The sequence below is a fragment of the Rhineura floridana genome, chromosome 18 (assembly GCF_030035675.1).
Source record: "Rhineura floridana isolate rRhiFlo1 chromosome 18, rRhiFlo1.hap2, whole genome shotgun sequence".
Taxonomy (NCBI): domain Eukaryota; kingdom Metazoa; phylum Chordata; class Lepidosauria; order Squamata; family Rhineuridae; genus Rhineura; species Rhineura floridana.
Window position 1 is genome coordinate 23,301,521 of NC_084497.1, and position 18,168 is coordinate 23,319,688.

The following is an 18,168-nucleotide window of genomic DNA, read 5'->3' on the forward strand; positions in this document are numbered from 1 at the left end:
CAATTACACAAGTTAATATATTAAAGCAATTATTTTATTTATTTATTAAACGTCTATCCTGCCCTTCCTCCGAGAAGGAGCCCAGGGCAGTAAACAACGACAAAACTCTAAAAATATCTTAAAGCATCTCAAAACCAAAAATCTTAAAAACATTTTAAAAATAAAACATCTTTAAAATAGATGTAGACTGGGATAAGGTCTCCACTTAAAAGGCTTGCTGAAAGAGGAAGGTCTTCAGTAGGCACTGAAAAGACAACAGAGACTGTGCGTGTCTAATATTTAAGGGGAGGGAATTCCAAAGGGTTGGTGCCACTACACTAAACGTCCGCTTCCTATATTGTGCAGGATGGACCTCCTCATAAGAGGGTATCTGCAGGAGGTCCTCACCTGCAGAGCGCAGTGATCGACTGGGTATATAAGGGGTAAGACAGTCTTTCAGGTCTGTTTATAACAATTAAAAGTACTTCCATAGGTTTAAAATACAAGAAACCAAAGGGTTGTATCTTAAGTCATGCTCAGAGCAGATCCAATAAAAATAATGGGCAGAAGTTAGTCATTTCCATTAATGTCAATTGTACTCTGAGTAGGAGTAGCTCACATTTTAGAAATGGCCCAAAAGGTTAGCACTGTAGAACTGATCAAGCCCTTTCTGTTGTCCTGTTTCAGAGGAAGGAAAGAGAGTACTTGAATATCCGATACCCACCGATGGAGAAGCCCCGACCCAAAGCTCACCCCCCTTCACCAAGAGTCCAGACAGGGTAAGCTGGAACTGTGGGGCAGAGAGAGCCTCAGTCAAAGGCGAGGTGGGGCTGGGTTTGAGGTGAAAGCCACAGAGATGGCATAGTCTGGTGGACTTGCCTGCTTTGAATTCACAATGAGCCAAATTTTGGTAGGGAGTGCGTTCTCCAGCAAGTTCTTGACATTCAGATTTGGGTTCTTGTAACTGGGGATGCTGGAGGAAACGGTGAGGGCAGAAATACCAGAGCTTGGAAAAGTTACTTTTTTGAACTACAAATCCCATCAGCCCAATCCAGTGGCCATGGCTGGCTGGGGCTGATGGGAGTTGTAGTTCAAAAAAGTAACTTTTCCAAGCTCTGAGAAATACAAATTGTTGTGAGCAGCGTGATGTTGCTCAGACGTGGGAGGAAGCTGCAGGTTCACGTCCTGGCCTGAGGCCTCCTAGGGAGCTTAACTGCTGAGAAAGCCGCTGTCTGCACGCCTTGGTTCTACAGTCTGCACTATACATTTAAAGTGGTATCAAAGCGCTTTAAGCAGTCGTGGCTCCCCCCCCCCTCAAGAAAAGAATCCTGGGAGCTGTAGTTTGTTAAAAGGTGCTGCAAGTTGTTAGGAGACTCCCTTTTTTACCCCTCACAGAACTACAAATCCCCAAGTGGTTTAACGGTCGGTCCGAGGGATTAAAAGTGATGTGATAACCATGTTAGCCATCTGACATCTAGCAGTTTTGTGTTGGCCACCTCTCCTCATCCACACCCTGCTTCCAGGGATAGCGGGGTACAGGATGGGAGTTGCTCTTATTAATGTTCTTTCCACTTCTCCCTCCTTTTTACTTTTTCCCTCTGTAGGGTTGACGACGACTCTGCCTCCATCTATGAAAACCTCAACTTTAAAGCTGCAAAGGTCTCAGGGTTAAGTAGCTCAGGGAGATAGCAGCTTCAAAACAGGATGTGTACTGGTGGCTATAAAACAGGTCAGTTTCTGTTTTTAAAAAACTCATCTGCTATTTTCAGAATGCCTATTTTTGTCTGGCTGGAGTGTGGGCTTGAACTCTGACAATGCCTCTTGCTGCCTGGATGGACAGTAGAGGGTATGTGTGTGTAGAAACTCACTTACTGTACAAGGTCAAATTCTATATTCATTGCTGCACCCATCATTGGCAGGTGGCCTCAAAGTTTTCCCAGAAGGGAATGTGGCTCTCAGGCTGGAAAACGTTCCTCGGTCTTGCTGTGGAGACAGTGACCTCTACATCAGAGGTTCCCAATTCTCTCTCCCCCCCCCCCGGACCACTTGGAAATTGTTGAGGGTCTAAGTGGACCACGTAATGATTTTTTCCCTCTGTTGTAGCAATCGCAATTCTGTAGAGTTCAAATTTTAATGCAGGGAGATAAAGCAATAACGATGCAATTAAAAAACGATTTGAATCTTTACAGTGCAATGGATGTGCCGTCTCCCACAAATCCAGACACACTGCGGGCCACCTGGGTGAAGCTTCTGGATCACTGGTGGTCCACGGGCCTGAGTTTGGTAACCCCTGCGCTAGACCATCTCCATGCAATCTAGCGCCATGGCCTTAAAACAAACTATGCACTTGACCAAAGTAGAGGCACTTGCAGTTCTGTCCCTATGAATATTGTGATGTTACACCAAATTATCTCTCTTCCCTTTTTGTTTTAGGAGTTGCTGAGGGTTACAACCATACTTTCTCCGTATTCTACCATTGCCACCTATTCCTTCTTTCACCACTTGAACAGTGTTTCTCTGTCTTCAAAGCACCTTGGATTCAGCACAGAAAACAAAAAAAACCCTATCCAGTATGTTGGCTGCTGAGGGTGGAACATCTATGCTTTAGGAACAAATTTTGGCCTAACTTATTCAGGAGAGAGACAAACACCCTCCTCGCACACTGCTGTTGTTACACATTAGCTGCTGTTGATTATCTGCAAGTGCCTCTGGATGTCTATAATAGAGCCTACAAATCTCCTTTTAACATTTTTATATATATTAAAAAGCACGGTAAGTTACTGTGTCCTTTTTGGAGGGAGGGTAAAAATGTTAACACTTCACAGAAGTGAGAGGCAAAATGCATTGTTGTGATCGAGGACGATGGTGAAGATGGTGAAGTGTTTTAGTGCAAATGCCAAGTGGAATCTTAGCAGTCATCTCTTTTACCAAAGTGTTCTCGAGCTGAGAAACTTCCAAATTAAACCTTGAACGTTACCAGTAGGGGGCTATCTTGAAAGCTGTAAGCAAATGCTTAAAGGGTGCAAATGTCACGGCATTTGCAAGACATTGTGTGTGACTGTGTTTCAAAAAGGTTAGGAGGACGTATTGGCAAATAGCCCTGATGAGCACTTCAGAGGCATCTAATACCTTGCAGGTGTAATTTTTATTTTTTTAAAAATTTTGTGCGTTTAGATAGGGAGAAGTACCGGCTGCCAGCTTAAAGGATAGGGAATTGTTGGTTGATGTCTTAAGACAGACATCTTAAGATGTCTTAAGAACAACAGGTGTGTGTATGTGTGTGTGTGTGGGGAATTGCCTCCTCAAATGGTGGGTTTTCAAACTTGCGTCCTTCAGAAAATCCTAACTAGAGCCTGTGAAGGGCAAAGGTTTTGCGGGGACGTCATACAATGTCTGGGTGGTTCAAGTAGAGCAATATGATAGGCATTTTGCAGAGCAAGAAGGCACTTCAAAAAACATCTAGCTGGAATGCTCTAGGTCCATATTTCCTGCATTGGACAGGAGCTTGGATTAGATGCGCTACAAGCCCCCACCCCTCCAACTCTTAATGATCTGCTAGTACTCAGCTGGGACTCAGAGACATCCTGCCTCCGACAGTGGAGGCAGAACATAGCCATCGTGGCTAGTAGCTGTTGGTAGCCTTTTTAAAAGCCATCCTGTACCTCTTCCTTTTCCAGTTAGGCATAGTCCGTTACCCCCTCCCGACAACAAATGCATAAGGCCAACAAAAACCCAGCACACAGCGCTATAATACCACCCATCTCCATCTATGTAAAATTGAAATGTTTAATAACACATATAAAATTAAATACGTCCTTTTCCTTCTCCCCTCCATCTCCAGGATAAAACTACGCATAAGCTGTTGATGGGAGTCAGCCTCTGGGGGAAAAAACTTTTCTTATGGTCCGTTCCCATGTAACAAGCCGAGGGGGCAGCATTGCATAAATCTTTAAATATATTGTTAGTCCTCAGCTTCCAGCTCCTTTGGGGGGTTGGGGGAGAATTGTTCCGGGTAACAGGTCTTTGTGGATCCCCACGGCGGAGATAGTCTGGGATCACTCTATGAGGTCAGTGGCGTCCACTGTCGGAGCTGGAGTGGTTGGATCAGGCACAAAGTGCGGCTTGGTCATCGTGAAAGTCCTGGGGAAACAGCGAAGGCTGCCCGTCTTCAGGGCGCATTGAACGGGCCACAGGATGATACAGAAGAGAATGATGATCAGTGCTGACAGCAGGACGATGCGTTTCCAGTCATCGCACATGGCGCACCGGGAGAGTCTTCCCATGAAGCCTTCAGTGGGCGTCTCGGGGATTTCCGGTTTGCTCGGGGCAACATCGATGCTGATGCAGGCGTCGGCCCGTTCTGGGTCAGAATACTGCCTGCAGCAGAGCTTCGTGCCTTCCATCCAGATTACCTTCTCTCGCTGGAACTCGGGAGGCAAGGTGGACAAGAGCTCCTTGCTTGTCTGGAGACCCGGCGGCCCTTCCAGTGGGATGTCCGTGAGCTGCCTGCAGAACGGGCATGGGAGCTGATCCTCAGCCCGGTTGGGGGGGAGGGTGGCAGTCAGGCGGGCCAGGCACTCCAAGCAGAAGGTGTGCTGGCAGGGGAGGACCTTGGGGGTCTTGAAGAGGTTGTCGTAAGTGTTGAAGCAGATGGAGCACTCAATGGGGGACCCGGGCCTGGGGGAGGTGGGGGAACCAAGCCTTGTCTTGCCGTCCACAGGGGAACACACAGGGGAACACACAGGGGAGCACACAGGGGAGCACACCCTGGGCCTGCCTTCTGATGATGGGGAGGTGATCACGATGGGGCTGAGAGGGATGGGGATCTCATGGGGGGCAGCCGGGACGGGGCTGATAGGACTTGCAGGAGGGGAGTCCGGCACCTCAGTGTGCCAGATTTGGGAGAAGCAGGCCATGACGGAATCTGTGAAGAGAAAGTAAGCAGAATGAACTGGGGTGGCCAGAAGAGCAAAATGGGTGGGTAGGTATGTATACCTCTGCCCTCCAGCTGTTCCTGGATTCCCAACTCCCATTACCCCTACACACAACCTGCTTCTTCCCATTTATGTATTTATGATTAGAACAGCTGTGGGTCAGTGCCAGAGCAACTTCTTTGCTTGCAGAAGGTTCGACTGCAGCTCTGCTCTCGTGGCTTTTGATGCTTGAGATGCTCTTTCGTTTAGGACCCTCTCTAGCTGTGAATGTAATTTGTTGTCAACTGTTTTTAATAATGTATTTTATATTGTTGTGACCTGCCCTGGGGCCTACTGGTGAAGGGCAGGTGATAAATGTAATAATAGGCCACATTCACCCCCTACATTCACTCCACTATTATTCCACTTTAAATAGTCATGGCTTCCCTGAAAGAATCCTGGGGGGGTGCTGAGAGTTACTGTTTTTTGTTTTTATTTTATCTTATCTTTGTTTGTTTCACTTCATTTGTATCCCACCCGTGTTCCCAGTAGGAGCCCAGGGCAGCAAACAAAAACACTAAAAGCACTCCAACAGATCTTAGAAACAGAACACTTTAAAACATATTAAAACAAAGCAACTTTAAAATGTTCTGAGACCTCTCTTCCCCTTACAGAGCCACAGTTTCCAGAGTGGTTTTAATGGTCACGTCTCTTTCCCAGCTCTGTGAGGGGAAGGGAGGTTTCCTAACAACTCTCAGCATCCTTATCAAACTACCCTTCCCTGGAAACCATGACTGTTTAAAGTGGAATAAATGTATGGTGTGAATGTGGCCATATCCCTCTGTCATCTCCAGATAGGCCTGGGGAGAGATGCCTGTGTGCAGCCCTGGACAGCCGCTATCAGTCAGTCTCAAAAATACTGAGCTAAATGGACCATGTGACTTGGACGAAGGCAGCTTCCTATGTGCCTATTATTGATTGTTCTTAGTGATTATTTATTGGATTTCTTCTCTGCCCTTCACCTTAAGGCCTGAGGGTGGGTTACACTACAATATAAAAATACATTAAAACCAGGAGAATAGGGTGGGTCATAGAAATTACATATCTCAAAGTTCAAAGGCCAGCATGGAGCTGATGGGAATTGATGTCCAACAGCAACTGGAGTCCCACAGCCCTCCCCGTCGCTTGTAGCCTTCCAGGTGTAGTTGGACCCCTGCTCTCATCCGTCCTAAAGACCAAGGGTCAGGGAAGATGGGAGCTGCGGTCTGCCACAGTGGTCCCCAAACTCTTTTCCCACAATGCACCATTTGAAAATGGCTGGTGGCTTTGGGAGATGACAGTGATTTTTCCACCTATTGCAGCAATTGTAATGCGCTGTGCAAAGTTCTGTATGATGTTTAGTTGCATTTTCGTTTCTTATAATGTATTTTCTTGCATTACAATTTGCATGCTGTATACAATATAAGAAAAAAAAGAAGCAATAAAAAAACCCAATATGAATGTTAAATGTGGATTTGCCACAGACCACCTGAAAGAAGCTTGCAGACCACTAAGTTTGGACCACAGTTTGGGAACCTCTGGTCTAGCCATATCTGAAGAGCTGCAGAAGGTATTAATACGCTCGGAAAAGCCAAGGCTTGCTGAAGTATGAAAATGCTTAGGAGAACCACACACTTACACCGTGAACAGCCCAATACAAACTCAGCAGCCTAGACAGTAATTATTACAATATTTTAGGTGCCTGTACAAAGAGTTGAAGGTAACTGTTCACAAAATTCAACACCCTTTTGGGAAGTTAGTCCATCGCCTACTATAACAGTCTCTGGCACTGACTTCTGGATTTGATACAATCTGTATACTTTGCCTGTTGCTGGAGTTGACTCAGTTTTCAGGTCAACGTAAAATGAAAAACACCACTGAGGCAACTGCACACTTTTTCAGTGTCCAGAATGGAAATGACTTTAAACTTCAATGTGTTAGAAATGTCTAGTTATTAGGGCCCTTCTTCTGTTTTCAGACAACTCAGTGAGAACTTGGGAAGGAGCGGCTGTGACTGCTAACTTAAAGGAATGATTTTTTCCTCTCTATTCAAAAGGCTTACACAGTTTCATGGAACATGGTATCTATCAACAGCCAAGACTAGCTACAGACCAATGCAGTGTATGTATGTATGTATATTCACACACATCTTGTTGTTGTTGTTATGTGCCTTCAAGTCAATTACGACTTATGGTGACCCTATGAATCAGCGACCTCCAATAGCATCTGTCATGAACCACCCTGTTCAGATCTTGTAAGTTCAGGTCTGTGGCTTCCTTTATGGAATCCATCCATCTCTTGTGTGGTCTTCCTCTTTTTCTACTCCCTGCTGTTTTTCCCAGCATGATTGTCTTTTCTAGTGAATCCTGTCTTCTCATGATGTGTCCAAAGTAGGATAACCTCAGTTTCATCCTTTTAGCTTCTAGTGACAGTTCTGGTTTAATTTGTTCTAACACCCAATTATTTGTCTTTTTCGCAGTCCATGGTATGCGCAAAGTTCTCCTCCAGGACCACATTTCAAATGAGTTGATTTTTTTCTTATCCAACTTTCACATCCATACATAGAGATCGGGAATACCACGGTCTGAATGATCCTGACTTTGGTGTTCAGTGATCCATCTTTGCATTTGAGGACCTTTTCTAGTTCTCTCATAGCTGCCCTCCCCAGTCCTAGCCTTCTTCTGATTTCTTGACTATTGTCTCCATTTTGGTTAATGACTGTGCCAAGGTATTGATAATCCTTGACAAGTTCAATGTCCTCATGGTCAACTGTAAAGTTACACAAATCTTCTGTTGTCATTACTTTAGTCTTCTTGATGTTCAGCTGTAGTCCTGCTTTTGTGCTTTCCTCTTTAACTTTCATCAGCATTCGCTTCAAATCATTACTGGTTTCTGCTAAGAGTATGGTATCGTCTGCATATCTTAAATTATTGATGTTTCTCCCTCCAGTTTTCACACCACCTTCATCTTGGTCCAGTCCCGCTTTCCGTATGGTATGTTCTGCATACAGATTAAACAAATAGGGTGATAAAATACACCCCTGTCTCACACCCTTTCCGATGGGGAACCAATCAGTTTCTCCATATTCTGTCCTTACAGTAGCCTCTTGTGCAGAGTATAGGTTGTGCATCAGGACAATCAGATGCTGTGGCACCCCCATTTCTTTTAAAGCATTCCATAGTTTTTCATGATCTACACAGTCAAAGGCTTTCCTGTAGTCTATAAAGCACAGGGTGATTTTCTTCTGAAATTCCTTGCTCCGTTCCATTATCCAACGTGTGTTTGCGATACGATCTCTGGTGCCTCTTCCCTTTCTAAATCCAGCTTGGACGTCTGGCATTTCCCACTCCATATATGGTAAGAGCCTTTGTTGTAGAATCTTGAGCATTACTTTACTTGCATGGGATATTAAGGCAATAGTTCGGTAATTACTGCATTCTCTGGGATCCCCTTTCTTTCGAAGTGGGATATATATTGAACGCTTCCAGTCTGTGGGCCATTGTTTAGTTTTCCATATTTCTTGACAAATTTTTGTCAAAATTTGGACAGATTCAGTCTCAGTAGCTTGTAGCAACTCTATTGGTATGCTGTCTATTCCTGGTGATTTGTTTCTTCCAAGAATTTTAAGAGCAGCTTTCACCTCACATTCTAAAATTTCTGGTTCTTCATCATATGGTTCCTCCGTGAATGAATCTGTCATCCTGTCATCTCTTTTATAGAGTTCTTCAGTGTATTGCTTCCATCTTCCTTTTATTTCATCTTGGTCAGTCAGTGTGTTCCCCTGTGGATTATTCAACACCCCTACTCGTGGTTTACATTTCCTTTTCATTTCTCTAAACTTTTGGAATAGGGCTCTTGTTCTTCCCATTTTGTTGTCCTTTTCTATTTCTATACAATAACTATTGTAATAGTTCTCTTTGTCCCTACGTACTAGTCGCTGTATTGTTACATTTAGGGTTCTGACTGTGTTTCTGTCGCCTTTTGCTTTTGCTTTCCTTCTCTCTTTAACCATTTTAAGAGTTTCTTCAGTCATCCATTGAGGTCTTTCTCTCTTTTTAACAAGAGGTATTGTCTTTTTGCATTCTCCCCTGATAATGTCCCTCACTTCAGTCCATAGTTCTTCTGGTCATCTGTCAACTAAGTTTAAAGCCTCAAACCTGTTCCCTATTTGATCTTTATATTCTTCTGGGTTATGTAAATTGTATTTTGGCATTATGAGTGGTTTGGTGTTCTTCTTTAGCTTTACTCTGACTTTCGATACAATCAGTTCATGATCTGTACCGCAGTCTGCTCCTGGTCTTGTTTTTGCAGAAAGTATTGAACTTCTCCATCTTCTGTTTCCAATTATATAATCAGTTTGATTCCTATATGGACCATCTGGTGATGTCCACGTGTACAGTCGTCTTTTTGGTTGCTCAAAAAATGTGTTTGCAAGAAACAAATAATTGGCTTCACAGAATTCAATAAGTCTTCCTCCTGCTTCATTTCTGTCTCCTAGGCCCCATTTCCCCACAATTCCTAGTTCTTCTCTGTTCCCTACTTTTGCATTCCAGTCTCCCATGATTATCAGCACATCTTGTTTTGGTGTGTGATCAATTTCCTCCTGTACTTCTGCGTAAAATCCCTCCAATTCTTCTTCTTCTGCGTTTGATGTTGGAGCGTAGACTTGGATGATGGTTATGTTAATTGGTTTCCCGTTTAATCTCATTGATATAACTCGCTCAGACCTTGTGTTGTAGCTCCTAATTGCTTTTGCTACATCACTTCTCACTATTAAAGCAACCCCGTTTCTTCTTAATTTCTCATTTCCTGCATAAAATATTTTGTAGTTGCCTGATTGAAAATGTCCCATTCCCGTCCATTTTAATTCACTCACGCCAAGGATTGTAATGTTGATACGCTCCATTTCTTGCTTGACAATTTCTAACTTTCCCTGGTTCATGCTTCTCACATTCCATGTTCCTATTGTCTGCGTCGTACAACTCCGGACTCTCCTTCCGCATCTGTGCGCATCAGCCTCTGGGCTTCCTTTTGGCTTTGACCCAGCTGCGTCATTAGTCACAGCGCTACTCGTACTTGTCCTTTGTTCTTCCCCAGTAGCTCGGTGAGTGCCTTCTGACCTGGGGGTCTCATCTTCCAGCACTATCTCGTGTCACATTTTGGATACTCTGTTCATAGGGTTTTCGTGGTAAGAGATATTCAGAGGTGGTTTACCATTGTCTTCCTCTGAGTTTGGATGCATCTTAGTCTGGTGTTTCAGCTTTGACCATTCCGCCATGGGTGCCCCTGCTAGGAGCCTAGCCTCTTGGTCGAGACTCCTGATGGCATTGCTCTAGTTTCTTCAACACTCTCAAACCCCCTCACCACGTTAAGGTGTGCATCCTAAAGGATGCACACACATCTACCTCTGAATACCAGGTGCTGGGATGCGTGCACTAGAGATGGGCAAGACATTAGATTCAGTTAGCATTTAAAGCCTAATCTCTTATATTCACACTTTCCAAAATAACATGAGAACCAAAACAGCCGTCCTTCGCAAGTTGCACTTATTTGACTTTTGTGATGCAGTTCACCAACCAAACATTTGTTTACAGGAATGCATCTGTTAGGAGAAGGTGTGCATCAAGATTAATATGAGTGAAACTAAAAGGGCCAAAATGCATTAGATGAGGAGAAATGGCTTGAAATAAATGTGTACATTGGTCAAAACTGCCTACAAAAATGTTTATTGGGAGAGATTTGCAGCAAAATGCAGAACTTTCATGAGGAATTTTTTTAAAGTCACAGATTTCTGCAGAAATGGGAAGAACCGAATTAAAATTGGAAAAATGAGGAACTGAGAGAACTGAAATTGGCAAATCTTTCCATCCCCAGTGCGCGCATACACACACCCTGCATGTGGTCAGAAACATCCAGCTGACCTCTGTTTGAATCGGACTACTCAGGCAAGAGGAATCTTTTTGGCTGGTCCAGCAAGGCTCTTGCATCCGTTAACTATTTTGTTTTTAACTTAACCACCTTAGGCTGCCACCACCTCCCACCCCTTCCATTCCTCCACTCTTAAGCAGGAGCAAGAAGAGGACAGCCCAGAGGAGGCTGGTCTATTTGGGCTTATTGGGGCCATGCCCCACCTTCCTGCCTCCTAATTTACAGCCAGTGAGGGGGTCGCTCTGCCTGTCATTGGCTCTGGCGCCAACTACTGCTGGTCTCCCTGCCTTCCACCCCACCATTCCCAGCATGCACCAGCCACCGGTGGCAGAGCCACAGATACTAAAAGCATAAAAACATACCCCAGCCGGTGCTTCTCCTAAACTGAGAAGAGAGGAGTGTTGCCGTCTCCATAAAATCCACAAGGGATCTCTCTAGGGTAGGCTATCGCGCCTGCTCGGTGGTGGTGGTGGTGGTGGCAGCAGCGGCAGCCGTACAAGAGCCTAAGACAGACAGACAAGTTCTTTCAGTGCTGGAGCTGGTGGCAGCAGGGAGTAAACACAGCTCTGAACTATTCAGCTATTTAGATGTTCAGGAAGGCCGTTTGGTGGAGATCCTTGCAGCAGGATCAACTACTGTTCTGGACCCTGCTGTGCTGCAGTTAACCAGCTCAAGAGGGATCTGTGACCAGAAGGAGCCAATAGGGTTTGGAGTTTTGGCCTGGTTTCTCCATTTCTGAAATAACAGCTGGTTGTAGACTTGTCTGTCTCTGCACCAGCTGGGGCTGCTGGGAGCTGTAGTTCAAAACAGTGGCCGTGGGCACCACCCTTGGAGAAAAGCTACTCTTATCTCAATGGGAACTGTTTGCTTGGGTGCCTAATCCTAGTTCAGACCAGCCCTGCCTTGTCCTCTGCTTATAGCCAAATGAAATCTTGATAGGTCTGGAGTTTGCCTAGGCAACATCATCAATTGCATCCACCTTACCAGCTTCTCTCACTCACACACTTTTCTATTCCAATAAAATGATAAGAAAGCACCCTCTGACGACAACCTATTTCCTAGAATCCTGCTGTGATAAAGTTGTCATGGCAGGTGCTTCTAAAAGGAAGCCAGGGCTCAGGGGCAGAGCGCCTGACTAGCAGGCAGAAGGTCCCAGGTTCAATCCCCGGCATCTCCAGGTAGGAGAAACTGTGGAGAGCCGCTGCCAGTCAGTGTCGACAGTACTAAGCTAGATGGACCAAAGATCTGACTTCTTTATGACGCAAGCTTCCTCGGTTCTATGTTCTATAGCATGGGGGCTACAATAGCAAAAGTCCTCTCCTGACTTATTTCAATTTCACTTCTTAGGAGGCCAGAAATGAATGGAGAGGAGGACTTAATTACAAGCAAACCCTTGCAACAATTCTAATTCAATCTTACGCAGCACTGCTTCGTACATGCTTACTTGGGAGTAAGTCCCTATGAGCTCTGTGGGGCTTACTTCTGAGTAAAATGTGTAAATAACCCTGTGAGGTAGGCTAGGCTGAGGCGCAGTGACTGGCCCACGAAGGGAGTTTCATGGTTAAGTGGGCATTTGAACCCGGGTCTCCCAGGTCCCAGTCCGACACTCTTAACCCCTAACACTACACTGGCTTCCAACTGATACATGTGCCCTCCAACTGAGGATTGCACTTCACGCATTTGATGAAGTAGAGCTAGGCAACAGATGTTTATGCCATAATAAAATTATTAGGTCTTTAAGCTGCCATGACACTTTTTGGCTGTTTGTTTGCTAAATAGTAGCCGTCTAGTTACCACAAGTTACCACAAAGGCATTAAGTCTTAATAGTAATCAGCCAGACATCTTCAAAAGTGGGGTATCCTATGCTGGTCCTACTCAGAATAGACCCACTGAAGTAAAAAGAAATGACTAACTTAGATTCATTAACTTGACTACAACCCATAATATTTTTTTTGGGGGGGGAAGCATATGAAAATCCTCAAAGGCTGAAATGTGATCTGCTTTTAAATTGGGTATTAAATTTTGTGTTCGCTCAAACCTGTGCCAGAACACCCTTTTTATAGTGCTGAGATTTTTAATCGGTCTCCTTAAGGTTCTGCTATTGCTACGTCACCAATATTTGTTCAGAATTTGAATTAGAAGCCTACTTTGACACTAAGTGTACTGAACGACAATTCCCATCATCCCTGGACATTGGCCATGCGGGCTGGGGCTGACGAGAGTTGTCATTCAGCAACTTCAGGAGGGCCACAGGTTCCTCACACCTACTCTACCTGCCTGTTCTGTGAAAGCCAGTAAACGTCTTGGGCCAGCTGAGCAACCAATCCTCTCGAGACATTTGGAAAACTGGGATGCGGTTTTAAAACATTCAGCTGTGTGTCTAATGAGACAGGTTTGTCACAATCAGGCGGGATGCTCAGAGCCTGAAGCAAGGGGCATTCACGTCTGTCTACTCACTGAACTAGTCGAACCCGTTTCTGAGGCTAGGCTGAGCTGGAGGATTCAAATTCAGCCAGAAGGGCTGACTCAGCCCCCATGAGATGCAGGCAAAACGTGCCTCTGCTCTGACTGAGTGCTTCATTGGGGCTCTAGATTAATTAATCTGCACCCACTCGCTTCTGCCTGCTCATGTGCTTCAGTCACATGTCACTTCCTGAAAGACGATGTTGCGGGTCAGCTGCATGGCAGGCTTTTGTTTATTTTTTAAAAGTTGCAGCACTGAATATTGCACACACAATTCAAGCCTGCATTAAATAACTCGGCTGTTGCTTAAGGGCAGCTGCTAACGGGGGAGCATGTTGCACGCCTTTCGGTGTCCTGGAGCCATCTGGTTGGCTACTGTGAGAACAGGAGACTGGACTAGATAGGCCCTTGGCCCGATCCAGTAAGGATCTTCTTATGTTTGATCAATTATTATTATTAATATTTTATTAAATAAAACAATTAATAAATGGTGTTGCGGATATCATTCATTGCTTTTCACACACAAACAAGTGCTCCTTTGCCCTGATCCAGCTGGGCTCTGCACCTCCACTTACCAAATGTTGGAGAGAGCACTTCCCATTTTAGCATGCCAGCAATCCTCTGAGGTAGGTTAGATCAAGAAAGTGTTACTGGCTGAAGGATGCCAGCCCAATGAATTTTGTAGCCGTGTGGGGATTTGAACCTGGGTTTTTTACCTGTTCCTATTTTGACAGTTTAACTACTACACCACACTGGTAAGTGTGGTGTAGAGGTCGGAGTGTCGGACTAGGAGCTGGGAGACCAGGGTTCAAATCCCCACTCAGCCACAAATCTTACTGGGGGGACCTTGGGCTAGTCACCACCTCTCAGCCTAACGTACCTCACAGGACTGTTGTGGGGACTAAATGAGGTGGAGAACTACGTGCACCACTTTGAGCTCCTTGGAGAAAAGGTGGGATACAAATGAAGTAAGTAAATAGGCTCTGTTACACATTTTTTAAGGATGTGTAACATGTAAGAATCACTCTCTCTCTTAGAGAAGCTCATCCTGCATGTGTCTGCATGAGTCAATGCTTTGGAGCATGCTTAGTTGGGTGACTCATACAGAGATTCAGCAGGGAGCCTCCTGTGATGGCAAGCAGCTGGTCTGCAACTTTGCAGTCAAATTGGCTAGATGTCATGCTCGATAAAGAAGGATGCAAGAGAATCCCCTGTGCCCCAGATGAGGATGATCAGAAGGAGGCAAAGTCAGAGCAGTGGATTGCACAGAGAGGCGACAGGGGACTCCCCATATGGGTGGGTGTAGTGGTTAGCATGTCAGACTGGGAGTGGGGAGACCCAGGGCACTTCCTGACAGCAGCTTATGGTGGATCCAGTGCTTCTTGTGCATGCAAAATTTCCACAGTATCCACAGGACATCCTCCTCATCAAAATGCTGCCCCGTATTATTTTCCCATTTAGAGTGTTGGACGAGGACCTGGCAAACCAGAGTTCAAATCCTCCCTTGGGCATGAAGCTCTCTGGGGTGACCTTGGGCCAGTCACCAACTCTCCGCTAACCTACCTCACAGGATTGCTGTGACGGTAGCATGGAGAGGGAGGGATCCACATATGCCGCCACGAGCTCCTTGGTGGAAAGGTGGGATATCAATGGAATAAGAATAATGCAGATAATACTGATAAGAATCCAGGTTTACCATTTCCATGGAATACCCCATATGTCTGAGGAAAACAACAGCCGTGGAAATGGCACAAGCGGATAAAGTTGGGGGGGTGGCATTTTCATGGGGACACTGCCAAGCATGAGCATGAGCACCCTTGAACCCGTAATGAACTGCGAAAGTCTCCCCCACACATATAGCTCAAGTGCCTGCTGCTGGGGCGGGGGCATTTTCCAAGCTGGCAGGCCAGATCCGTACTTTCCACAACCCCTGCAAGCCATTTTGACAGGTGGGCGGGGGCTCCCACCTGCCAGTCATATCATATGCCGCCACGATGTCTGGGGAAGCATTCTCCTGTGCCCACACAGTTTGGACTTCAGGACGGAACAGGGAGCCAACTCAGCCTCCCAGATATTCATCCCAATGGAGAAACAGTCCCTTCTCTTATCAGAAGAGCCCTGCAGATGGATCAGGCCAGGGGCCCATCTAGTCCAGCATCCTGTTCTCACGGAGGCCAACCAGATGCCCCAACAGGAAGCCCACAAGCAGGACCTGGGCGCAACAGCGCTCTCCCCGCTTGTGATTCCCAGCAACTGGTATTTAGAGACATGCTGCTTCTGGCAGCAGTAGGAGAGGCATAGCCATCGTGGCTGGTAGCCATCGTTAGCCTCCCTAAATTCGTCTCATCCCCTTTTAAAACCAGCCAAGGAGAGTACAGTGGATAAGAGCATAAGAGCCTGGCTGCTGGATCAGGCCAGCAGCCCATCTAGTCCATCCTCCTGTTCTCACTGTGACCAGCCAGAAGCCCCAATGGGAAGACTGCAAGCAGGACCTGACATTCTCAACAAAACATCTCTATTGTGGCAATGGCTGTGCTCTGAGGATAGGGTTTGTTTGAATGTTTAAATCTATATTAAAAAGCAGATGGGTGGAAGGTGGTCTTTGTCAAAAAGGGAAAAAAACAGCAAACTTTTCGCTGCGCAACAGGCCTAGGAAATAGGAAAACATTCCTGCCACTTTGTCACCTATCCTGCACCTGATCTGTCAATTTCATTCCTGGTGTGTCAGTTTCATCCCTACTCCTAGGCAGGTGGCTGTTTGCATGCCTCAGTCTGACAGGCACATTTACCACCGAAAGGACCTGTCTCTGCCCTGCGTCAACATCCTCCTTTGCTTCTGATGACCACGAGGCAGGATGTTAGTCTCAAAACCATCAGGAGGCGGAGTCATCGAAAACATAACCCTCCAAGGTATCTTTTGGATTGCTGCCTCTTTTGCCCTGAGGGCAAACTCAATTACATTCTTCTAAGCCTCTCTCAGGAGTGGGTTTTAATCTTATCTACTTCTCAAAATCATGCCGGAATTTCCATTCATGCCCTTACACCTAAAGGCATCCAGTTGCCTCAGTAAAGTTTCCACTGTTACAAAAATAATAAATAAATCTCATTTTGTCCCATTCATTTCTGAAGTTCATCCTCTTTGCCTCCTGTTCAATCATCTGTAGCCGCTGTAGAATATGTTTTTTTTTTCATCTGAGGCTCTTTCTTGCACAACTTCACAACTATTTTGTGAGGTTATTATTTGATAATAACTATTAGGTTGTATTCATTGCTGGCCATTCTCAGGGTAGGCCCATGGGAATATGGCTAAATTAGGTCCATTAATTTCAATAGGTCTACTCTGAGTAGGAGTCAGTTGGCTACAATCCAATGCAGGCTGAAAAACAGTGACACGCACAAGGCTGTCTCAACAACTCTGTGGCAGAGCCAAGATATCAACTATCAAGTTTTTCATCAGCTCTGCTCAGTCCAAAGCCAGCTATCCAGTGGATTGGGCCCCATAAATTGGCAGGAGAAGGGGAACTATTTCTTCCCCACCCTTACTCTGGTCCTAAATATTCTGAAGGGAACTTGGAAAAAACATTTTGTTTTCGCTGACTCAAAAGTAAGTTGAGGGGAAAACAAATACGAACTTACCTGTCAGGGGCTGTTAAACCTTAGCAACAGAAAAACATGTTTCAGCGCCTCTTTCTATCCTGGAGATCAGCTGGATATAACTTCTCTTTTGATTTGGTTTTGAAGTGGCCTCCTGCTCCTTTTTTATGGCCTGAACTTTCCTTGCTGGGATCTTTCCCTGGCGATAAGCCTCCCAGATCAGTCGCGATCAGCTTGTCCTGGTGTCTCCCCAAATGACACCGTCTACATCACTGGCAAGGGGGCAATTACTCAGGTGTCTTTTATACCTTCTGGTGTGGCAGGATGGTTTCTTCTGCAATACCTGTCTCTCACCATTGTCATGCAAGGCTTCCGTTGCCATTGGCTGGCTTTACACAGGAGGGCGTGGCTTCCCGTGTTGACAAACAGAACCGGCTTGGGCAGCTTCTGGAAAAAAAGGAAGCAAAGTTCTTGAGAGCCCTGCCCATTTTGTGGATGTTTAAGTCCTTTTTGGAGATCTAATGAAGGAAATACTTTCATGTTTGCGTTTCAAGCAGCTTAGCTAGGCTGATGGGCCTTCAGTGCAATTTTCCCCAGGCCCAGAGTAAGGGCAGCTTCACACGCACAACTTAACACCCACTCTAAAAAAAAAGAATTTTACATCTATTTATTTTAGCAATATTTGTTGTTCTATGCCTTCCAGTCGATTACGACTTATGGCGACCCTATGAATCTTTTTTGGATATATTCATAGGGATTTCATGGTAAGAGGTCTTCATTCAGAGGTGGTTTCTCATCGTCTTCCTCTACGCCTGCGGCACCCGGCGTTCCCAGGCGGTCTCCCATCCAAGTACTAACCAGGCCTGACCCTGCTTAGCTTCCGAGATCACACAAGATTGAGCGTGTTCAGGGTAGTATGATATAGGCTTAGCAATATTTACATACCACTTAATCTACCAAAACTTCTAAGTGGTTTATATAAATTAGATAAAAGATTCCTGAAAGTATACCAGTCGAACCATTTAAGGCAGGCATGGGTAACTTTTTTTCAGCTCAAGGCTGCATTCCTTTGTGGGCAACCTTGCAGGGGCCACATGTCATGGGGAGGCAGAGCTATAGGCAAAAGTGGGCAGAGCAAAAAGCGTAAATGTCACCTTTGCCCAGTAGGCTAGTTTCTGCGCGTCACCATCTCTCTGTACTTCACCCAGGTGTTATGAGAGATCAGGGACACATTGCAGCCTGGCCAAACCC

General features: G+C 45.5%; 2 protein-coding genes and 1 pseudogene across 4 annotated transcripts in view; 1 reads left to right on the plus strand and 2 right to left on the minus strand.

Annotated features, from left to right (window-relative positions):
• The window catches only part of LOC133372241 (tyrosine-protein phosphatase non-receptor type 11-like), a 70,832-nt gene extending 68,073 nt beyond the window's left edge, over positions 1-2,759 (plus strand). For both annotated transcript variants that reach the window (XM_061600544.1, XM_061600545.1), the window contains 3 exons: positions 667-758; positions 1,584-1,708; positions 2,413-2,759. In XM_061600544.1, the coding sequence (XP_061456528.1) occupies positions 667-758; positions 1,584-1,668 (177 nt within the window). In that variant the 3' untranslated portion in view covers positions 1,669-1,708; positions 2,413-2,759. The remainder of the gene's footprint in view (positions 1-666; positions 759-1,583; positions 1,709-2,412) is intronic.
• A 992-nt stretch (positions 2,760-3,751) lies between these two features.
• RNF223 (ring finger protein 223) lies at positions 3,752-17,316 on the minus strand. Of its 2 annotated transcripts, XM_061600546.1 has the most exons (3): positions 16,960-17,316; positions 11,222-11,362; positions 3,752-4,903 (listed from the first exon to the last, which is right to left on the minus strand). In XM_061600546.1, exons 2-3 carry the CDS (start codon positions 11,271-11,273, stop codon positions 4,035-4,037), a joined length of 921 nt encoding a protein of 306 aa, XP_061456530.1. In that variant the 5' UTR covers positions 11,274-11,362; positions 16,960-17,316; the 3' UTR covers positions 3,752-4,034. The 2 variants fall into 2 exon arrangements, with proteins under 2 accessions (XP_061456530.1, XP_061456531.1); XM_061600547.1 differs by lacking the exon at positions 11,222-11,362.
• A 410-nt stretch (positions 17,317-17,726) lies between these two features.
• On the minus strand, positions 17,727-17,844 carry LOC133372984 (5S ribosomal RNA; annotated as a pseudogene).
• Between the last annotated feature and the right edge of the window lie 324 nt (positions 17,845-18,168).